Genomic DNA, 9,507 nt, shown 5'->3' with positions numbered 1-9,507 from the left:
AAACTCATAAAGATTAAATAATTGAACAGGTTTTTTTGATTTAATGGAAGCAATTTTTTTTTTAATGAATGAATGCAATAATATTTTTGTTTTTAAATGTTTACTTTGTTTAATTTTTCTTTCTAGAAATTAGTATTTTCATAGCCCGGGAACCTATCTTTGATCTTTCCATGGTTGCCTGTAGAAAATCTTAATTCATTTTGCGTCGTTTCAGTTTGCGTCGTGTTTTTTTGGAACGTATCCCCAACGCAAAGCGAGGTCTAGGTGTATATGCATTTCGTATGAATTGTAGGAAAATGTTGAATAGAATAGACTATTTTCATTGTCTGAAATTAATCGTGCTTAAATTGTAAGCATTTGTGCAAAGATTGTGAAAGCATTTTATAACTAAAGAATAAATATTTATTCAGAAAGCATTTGGATTTTAAGTATCTCCAACACAGCGTAAAATTGGCAAAGAAAACTTTTTTCGCACTCGCTTTTTCTTCGACTTCAGCTAATTAAAGAGTTTTCTTGGAAAAGTATTCAAGGTGAACAAGTTTCCAAAAATTGAAAAGTTTTGTTCGCAAATTGCTTGGAAAAGTTTATGTGAAGGAAAAATCTACAACAGAATGTTGAAATGTTTCATCCTTTAATTGTGCATTTCATTTCATTTCGAAATATTGCATCTTCTATAAATATATGCAAACGAATGTGGCGAATTCAACAACAGCTGAGTTAAGAAGAACATCAACTCATGGCCTCATTTTTATTGCCCAGTTTGTGTTGCAGGCACAGATAGATAGAAAGATAGTATTCTGTTTTTTTGTGTTTATTTCAACGGAACAAATAAAAATCTATCGTAAAATTAAATAAAAATAATTGCTATTTGCATATGGAAAGCAAGCGGAAAAAACCAACAAAATACTATCTGTAAATTTGTTGATTGCATTTTATGGGGCTTTTTGCAATGGCAGCTGCTGCCCCCACACAAGATATGAGCAAACAAATGGCATCAGTTTATTGCACTGGAAAATGCACGAGAACTGGGAAACATGGAAATGCCGGATGTCCACATGGTGTGGGCTTGTTGTGGATATTAACACTGATGATTCCTCTTGCCACCTTGATTGTTGGCTCTGGAGCGGAGCGTACCAATGTGGGTGAGTTTTTGCATAAAGTCATCGAAATGCCAAAAACATGCCCAAAAATCATATAATTTGTCGTTCATTTATGGTTACATAAGCGGTGCTCGTATTTGCATTTGTGGCACATCCAAAAAGAGACAATGAATGTGCCCCACATTTACATACTCTCTGTGGCAATTATTTTTAAGCATTAAAGAGGCAAATTTCTGTGCGTCGTTTCTCACATAGAGATAACTAAAGAATAAACAGAACAAGCTGAGCAAAACAGAAAATATAAATGCATATATGTATGTGTGAATATATCTATCTACATATGTATGTTTGTAGAATTTGTTTTAAGTGAATGACCAATTAAAAACGCTTTGACAGTGAGAAAATAAAGAAACTTTCATTAAATTTTTATTTATTAATTTCATCATATTTAGCGTGAGTCTTTTTAAAATTTAATCAATGTACAAAATGTAGTTATTAATTGGACATTAATGCTATAAACTTTCAAAGTTGTTAAGTGTTAATGTTCGGAAACCAACTGCCTAGTTAGACTGTTTAAGGCGATACCGCCTATTTGATTTATTGTTCAATAAAACTAAACTAAGCTTTCTACCCGATATCGATTACATATCGATACCAGCGAACTCGATAACAATTTCATGGTAATATGACACTGCAATTCGATCATTTTCTTACTGCACTAACAATATGGAATACAAATCAACTTTCTTACATGCTAACAATAATAATGCATCAGAAACAGGTAATAAAACGACCCCAAATTTTGGAAAAAAATACAATAAATTTAATGAAAAACATATATTCGAACAACTTTCAAAAAGTCGTAATTAGTTTCCCAAGAAAAAATATACAAGAAAATATAGTTAAAATATATAGCTTATCGAATTTCAACTTTAAATACTTTAAAAAGATATTAAATTAAATGATTTCTACTAATCTTAGGCCTCATCTACGAGAGTACGATTCCAGAGATGGAGAAAATCTTTCATTTGGCCATTGCGAAAGCAAATGAAGACAATGAGGAAATGAATTTTCATGGTGTTACCATGGCCATTGAGCCTGGAAACTCTTTTGAGACTTCGAAAAAGCTTTGCAAAATGCTCAAGGTGAGTTTAAGATTTGTTTGAATTAAACAAAAAGATCTGAGAATATTATTCCAGCAAAATTTGGTGGCTGTTTTTGGACCCACTACCAATTTGGCTGCTCGCCACGCCATGAGCATTTGCGATGCAAAGGAATTGCCTTTTCTGGACACACGCTGGGATTTCGATGCCCAACTGCCCACCATCAATCTGCATCCACATCCATCACAGCTGGCCCTGACACTGAAGGATATTGTGATGTCTATGGGTTGGGAGAGTTTCACCATTATCTACGAGTCTGGCGAATATCTGGCCACTGTTAGCGAGCTACTGCAGATGTATGGAACAGCGGGTCCAACTATCACAGTGCGGCGTTATGAATTGAATTTGAACGGAAACTATCGAAATGTCCTGCGTCGCATACGCAATGCTGAGGACTTCTCTTTTGTGGTAGTCGGATCAATGGAAACATTGCCAGAGTTCTTCAAACAGGCCCAGCAAGTGGGATTGCTGACCAGCGATTATCGTTACATTGTTGGAAATCTGGACTGGCATACCATGGATGTGGAGCCCTATCAACATGCTGGGACTAATATAACTGCGCTACGTCTAGTTTCGCCAGAAGATGAACTAGTGCAAGAAGTGGCCAAGGCGCTTTACGAGAGCGACGAGCCATTTCAAAATGGTATTGATTGATTGAAACTAAAACTTTGAAGTGATATCTGTTAATCTTTTCTATCCTTCGTCTCTGTGTTTTCTTTCTAGTCTCGTGCCCTTTGACCAACAGCATGGCTCTGGTCTATGATGGTGTACAACTCCTGGCCGAGACCTACAAGCATGTGGACTTTCGCCCCGTGCCGCTAAGCTGCGGCGATGACTCTGCCTGGGACAAGGGTTTCACACTCGTCAACTATATGAAATCGGTGAGTGGGCGACGATGGCATGAGGCTATACCCAGCTCACTCCATTTGGTTATATTTCAAAGCTTACGCTGAATGGCCTCACGGGTCCCATTCGCTTTGACTACGAGGGATTGCGCACAGACTTTCAGTTGGATGTCATTGAGCTGACTGTCTCCGGCATGCAGCAGATTGGACAATGGAGCAGTGAAGGCGGCTTTGAGCCGAATCGCCCACCTCCGGCTCATTCCCTGGAGCCGGATATTCGTTCGCTGGTGAACAAAAGTTTTGTGGTCATTACGGCCATTGTGAGTATACGTTGAATCAGTGACCCACACACAGGGATAATTGTTTGCCTTTCCTTCTTCCATTCACCTGCAGAGTGAACCCTATGGCATGCTGAAGGAAACCGCAGAGAAACTGGAGGGCAATGATCAGTTCGAGGGCTTTGGCATCGAGCTCATCGATGAGTTATCCAAAAAACTTGGCTTTACCTACACATTTCGCCTGCAAGTGGATAATAAATACGGAGGCATAGATCCCAAAACAGGCGAATGGAATGGCATGTTGCGTGAGATAATCGATAATGTAAGTCCAACGATTAGTACTTCGATCTTTGGGTTGACAATCCATGTAACCATCACTCCATCATTCTGCAAGTAATTAATTTGAACAATGCACATTCAAATTGAAATTTGTCAACTGTCGCTTTGTTTTTTGCTGACCATGAAATATTTAAATTACTTCGTGTTGTTGAACAAAATGCATAATTAAAAAGGTTTTTATATCTGTCCAAATGGTCAAATTTAACTATATAACCATTTGCATATGCATTTGTAATCTATTTACCCAAACTGTAATTTTCAAATCAATATTTAATTAGCGAGCTGACCTGGCCATCACGGATCTAACAATGACATCGGAGAGAGAGAGTGGTGTGGACTTTACGATACCCTTTATGAATCTGGGTGAGTTCAAGTTGGTTAATGAATTTTGAAAAGCTGTCGTAAAGCAGCCCACAGGCTGTCCACTTCAATCAACATGTCACATTTGCCTTTTTGCATTCGCTTTCGAACAGGAATTGCAATTTTGTTTCGCAAACCAATGAAAGAGCCCCCCAAATTGTTCTCATTCATGTCGCCATTTTCGGGAGAGGTGTGGATCTTTTTGGGATTGGCCTATACAAGTGTGTCAATTACCATGTTTGTGCTGGGACGTCTATCGCCAGCGGAATGGGACAATCCATATCCGTGTATTGAGGAGCCCACCGAACTGGAGAATCAATTCAGTTTTGCCAATTGCATGTGGTTTTCCATTGGAGCATTGCTCCAACAAGGCTCCGAACTGGCACCCAAGTGAGTTGGTCCTCCTTATCCTTGCAGTAAATTCATGTTCGTCGTTGTATTGTAGAGCCTATTCAACGCGTGCTGTGGCTGCTTCCTGGTGGTTTTTCACTCTAATTTTGGTATCCTCGTACACAGCCAATTTGGCTGCTTTTCTCACTGTCGAATCCTTGGTAACGCCCATCAATGATGCTGATGATTTGTCAGAGAACAAAGGAGGTGTGAAATATGGTGCCAAAAATGGTGGCAGCACCTTTACTTTCTTTCGAGAGTCAACCTATCCCACATATCAGAAGATGTATGAGTTCATGAAAGAGAATCCTCAATATATGACCAATACGAATCAGGAAGGTGTAGATGCCGTGGAGAATACTAATTATGCCTTTCTCATGGAGTCCACGACCATTGAGTACATCACAGAACGTCGTTGCACTTTGACCCAGGTGGGTTCATTGCTGGACGAGAAGGGCTATGGCATAGCTATGCGAAAGAGTATATATACCTTCCCAATTTGATATGCATACTTTGCATCTAACCAACATTGAGTTCTTTTTAGATTCTCCTTATCGTGATACTCTCAGTCTTGCCATATTGGAGTTGCAGGAGCAGGGCTTGTTGACCAAAATGAAGACCAAATGGTGGAAGGAGAAACGTGGTGGTGGCGCCTGTTCGGTAAGTTATTCTGTTGCAGTTTCAACGACATTTCTTCAAATTATAGGTGTGGATGGGTATGTGTGTGTGTGTGTGTGCAGGATGCGGATGACGATGGCGGAGCATTGGCTTTGGAAATCAGCAATTTGGGCGGCGTCTTTCTGGTCATGGGCGTTGGCTCGTTCTTTGGCATATTTGTCTCGTTGCTCGAGATGGTGCTTGGTGTCAAGGATCGTAGCAGTGAAAACAAGGTATCCCCCCTAAAAAGCATCTCGCCTTCTACCTCCAATCGCCTTACATTCCGCAAACTTAGTTGGCCTGCCCTTTTTGCACACCTGCACAAGTACAAGGAACCATCCGCCTCACACTTAGCACACTTAGCAAACCACAAATATTTTCGCTATCATAACTATACAAATCGATAGGAGGTGCCTGATTCGGATGCCTCCTCGCTGGGCTTTGCCAATTTGGGCGGCGTCTATTTGGTCATGTTTGTGGGCAGCTGTTTTGCCAGCGTTTATGGGCTGATTAACTGCGTGCTCAGCACCTACTGGAGTGCACGGGAGAATAAGGTAATGTGGAGGCGTAAAGGATTCGTTCTAAAAATATGCATCATCAACAGCAGCAGCCCCCCTCAGCTCTCCTCAGCAGCGGTGACTAAAAATGGGCATGCAAAAGGTCTTCTATCTAAAATAAACTAAATAACATCCTTACATATATGTTTCATCACCAGCTCCTCCCTACTATGGCATTTGGGTTAGCAACTGACCAACAAAAATGTAATATTCATTAACTTCCATCTAAACCGACAAAATATCGCTTGTAATTTGCATAGTTATTTTAGTTCCATTGTTCGCATGACCGTTTCACTCTTACTCTCTCTCTGTGGAATTCTGTTCTGTGTTTGAAAAATTTATCAAGTTTTTCATTTTCCTCATAGGTGAACTTTAAGGACGAGTTGCTCGATGAGCTGCGCTTCATACTCAGGTGTTCTGGCAACACAAAGGCTGTTAAATATCCCAAAAACTCAGAAAACGATGCCCATTCAGATGATGGTGGCTCTAAATCTAAGGACTCCTCCGTATCCATTGAGTCCTTGCCCAAGGATTCGTCAGAGCAGCATGGCCCACGTACCAAGAAGTAGAAAATAATGGGTTTTTATTTCAAAAGTTCTTAAAGCAATTGTTTCAACCAGAATAAAGAACTAAACTTTTGCATCAAAAAGCTTTGATTCATTTTAGTTACTTACCAATATTATCTACTTCATATCTACATATTCTTGATTTACAGAAGTTTTCTTATTCAAAACGAGCTTCAAATGTCATGCGCCATCTACACAGTCAAATTCAAATTTTTCTAAAAGATTCGTTCAAATTTAGCAAGTTTTTAAACCAAAATTTTTTTAGAAAATTATTTTATGAAGCAAAATTTGTTTCATTTGCATATTTTGCTAGTTGATTTATTTGAGTTTTATGGATCATCTAGGGAAAAATTAATAAAGGTTTACTACATATGTAGGTATTTATTGCAATGAAGCCAGAAACTGCACACAGTCCAAACTTTGGAATATTTCATTTTTAAAAAGGCTAGAAAAATGTTGAGTCTTTAAGCAGTTTTTGAAAATGAGCTCTATTGTAGTTCTACTGTTTTCATATTTTGGGTAGACAATTTTGAACATCTTTTCTGAAAAGAAATTGGACAAAAAACGTGTGTTATTTAACCTTGTATTAGAAATGCTCTCATAGGCGCTTAGAAAGAAAAAGTAACACATTCTCATTAGAAAAGTGTATTCTGATCTCTGGGTGTAGCTTATTTTCATTTTCCTATGTTATTATACATCGCTGAATAATTCGTATTCGATATATTCTTAATGTCCAGTTGCTATAAAAAGTATAGTATATGGAGTCTATAAGTCTTTTAAGTTTCATTTTCAAACCTGTAACAAAATTAAGTATGGATTATCTGATCTTGATGAAATAAAACGATAATTAATTTTCCATTGAATACCAATATATTTAGGGACTTGTTTATGTTATCTCCTGTGTCATTGCACATTAATTTGTTGGTTTAGTTATACATTGAATTTCTGGTTAGTTGTCGTTTTTCTTATTTTGTTTTGTTTTTCAAATTTCGGTTTATTATATGTATATAGCCACTTAGATATCTTGAAAAGGTAAAATTGTACTGTTTTGTATGTATGATGTTTGTTAGATTCTTTTGTTTGTATAATATCTATAATATGTATGTATGTGTGTGATGAATGCATGTTGTTGTTGTTGTTTTGTTCAGTATTTGGTGTAAATATGATTAGCATTATAATTAAGTATATTTGTATGTTATGTTGGTATGTATACTAGTTTAAGAAGAAATGCATTCAGCATATTTCTTATCTTAATCATAGACTTCATTAATATGTCTTACAGTCACACATAGACAATACACATACATACACAGACACACACACACACACACAAACATTGAGCCTAACACAGGCGTACAAATATTTTGATTTCTAAGTATTTTGTTTAAATTTCTGCATAGTTTTCTTTTGTTTTTTTGTTCTTTTGATTAAAGTTTATATTGATAATTCCTGATTTACTCTTTGCAAAATGCTCAACATTCTGCATCAATTTCAAAAAACATATTTAAATTCAATTTGCCGTTATGTTTATGCAACATTTAACTACATTTACATATGTATGTTTTGCTGTATGTTCTTTTTTTTTTGTGTATCTAGCCAATTTATCTAAACTGATATTTTAAATTCATTCTCACGGTACACACATATTTTTGCATAATTTTATTTTGCATTGCTTTTCAACATTTAACTAAACTAATACATATGCTGTATATATAGATGGCAGATATTGCCAATCATATTATTTTTCAGTATTATTTTTTTTTAACTTTTCTTTTGTTGGCCAGCTTCCATCACATTTGGCATAGAATAAAGAGTTTAAAGCTTGTCAATTAGTTAACTTAAACAGACAAAAACAGAATAAACAATTAATCAACCATTGACTTTATTTTATTAAATCTGCAATTAATTACATTGCAATGGATAGTTTTGTGGTTTTATAGTATCTCGTATATATACACATACGATATTTGTAGGCGGTGTCTTGATGTCTCGGTGGGCGTGTCAGGGGGAAGTAGTGTTAGAGCTATAATTAGAATCTGTCTATTGTAACTTCAATTTGAATGTCAATTACTGGCATTAAATGGAAGTTTTGTTCGTTTGTTTTTAATTTCCATTTGTTAATATTTTGCTTCAAGTCATCATGCATTCAATAAAATTATATAATTTACCCTTCATTTGGATGCTTTAGTTGTGGCATACAGATCGAGACTTTGTATCAGATAGACAAAGGGCCAATAGCTTAACCCATAGAAAATTGAAGATAGGACACAGGAAAAGACTGGCTAATAGTTCTCCTAAGAACATCGTTTCATTTCGTTTTGGATATTATAATGTATAAAGCTAATTATGAATTCTATTACATTACATATTTTAAATTTGCTATGACCCGTACAACCTTACCCTATAAGCAGTAAAAAATCAATTTTTTTTAACATTTCTTTAATGTAATAATATTGAAACGAAGTTCGGGATGATATAACTTTGCTTTGATATAAATCTTTGGAATTGCCGAGTATTAACAGAAAGTTTTAACGGTAAAGCTCTGATACCAGGTATTTGCTGCATCTGTTTTGATCTTTTAAAGTGGATTCGCCCAATTTCTTAGGCAATAAACGAGTTAAAAGGGTATTCGAACTTCGGTAACCGAAGTTATACCGGACCAGAAGCTTTTGTTCTTGTCGTTAGCGAAAAACGAAAGAGAATTGCATTAATTTCATAGCGTTTTCTTTTCAAGAAACATAAGAAAACAAAAACTTTCATGAAAGTTTGTAAGCTCGTGTAGGATTTTTGTTTGGTCTTTTTTTTAAATGGTTTTTTTTTTTTTTGTGTCCTTTTGTGTTGGTGGCTTTGGAGAAATATATGATATTCAGATAAATTTTTCTTAAAAATATGGCAACAAATTGCTGCAGGATATTTTTGTAGTTTCAATAGTTTTCCTTGTTTACTTTTTTTCTTCCTTTTTTATCCACTTTTATGGGGATTTTTCTATGAAATTATCTATTATGAATTATTATAAAACATTTAAAGCGTTCACTTGGATTTATGTAGTTGCTTTTTGTTATAGGTCACATATACACATAATAGTAATAAACAAATTTCATACATTATAAGAAACAATTAGAATCCGTAGGATATACAAAGAAACAATCATTGGTGTTCAGAGTTAACTTCAATCAAAAATGTGCCGAAAGAAGCATTCAAAGTTGTTGTTGTTGTTCACTTCACTATAAATTGGGAATTATTCCCGTATAT

General features: G+C 36.0%; 1 protein-coding gene across 6 annotated transcripts; it reads left to right on the top strand.

Annotated features, from left to right (window-relative positions):
- Window positions 1–893: 893 nt before the first annotated feature.
- On the top strand, window positions 894–6,332 carry LOC6649781 (glutamate receptor ionotropic, kainate 2). 6 transcript variants are annotated; one of them, XM_023179668.2, is made up of 13 exons: window positions 894–1,142; window positions 2,082–2,245; window positions 2,300–2,906; window positions 2,987–3,144; window positions 3,207–3,428; window positions 3,502–3,708; window positions 4,004–4,088; window positions 4,199–4,475; window positions 4,531–4,955; window positions 5,020–5,135; window positions 5,216–5,365; window positions 5,540–5,686; window positions 6,055–6,332. In XM_023179668.2, exons 1-13 carry the CDS (start codon window positions 935–937, stop codon window positions 6,256–6,258), a joined length of 2,970 nt encoding a protein of 989 aa, XP_023035436.1. In that variant the 5' UTR covers window positions 894–934; the 3' UTR covers window positions 6,259–6,332. The 6 variants fall into 6 exon arrangements, 5 of the variants coding, with proteins under 5 accessions (XP_023035436.1, XP_023035438.1, XP_023035437.1 ...); XM_023179670.2 differs by lacking the exon at window positions 5,216–5,365; XM_023179669.2 differs by lacking the exon at window positions 5,540–5,686.
- Window positions 6,333–9,507: the final 3,175 nt, after the last annotated feature.

Source organism: Drosophila willistoni, chromosome 3R, assembly GCF_018902025.1.
Source record: "Drosophila willistoni isolate 14030-0811.24 chromosome 3R, UCI_dwil_1.1, whole genome shotgun sequence".
NCBI lineage: Eukaryota > Metazoa > Arthropoda > Insecta > Diptera > Drosophilidae > Drosophila > Drosophila willistoni.
This window is presented reverse-complemented; position numbering and strand designations above follow the sequence as displayed.

Coding starts and splice junctions, on each gene's coding strand:
- LOC6649781 (XM_023179668.2), top strand. CDS start 935: ATGGGGCTTTTTGCAATGGCAGCTGCTGCCCCCACACAAGATATGAGC. Junction 2,907..2,986: donor CGACGAGCCATTTCAAAATG/GTATTGATTGAT, acceptor TTTTCTTTCTAG/TCTCGTGCCCTTTGACCAAC. Junction 4,089..4,198: donor GATACCCTTTATGAATCTGG/GTGAGTTCAAGT, acceptor GCTTTCGAACAG/GAATTGCAATTTTGTTTCGC.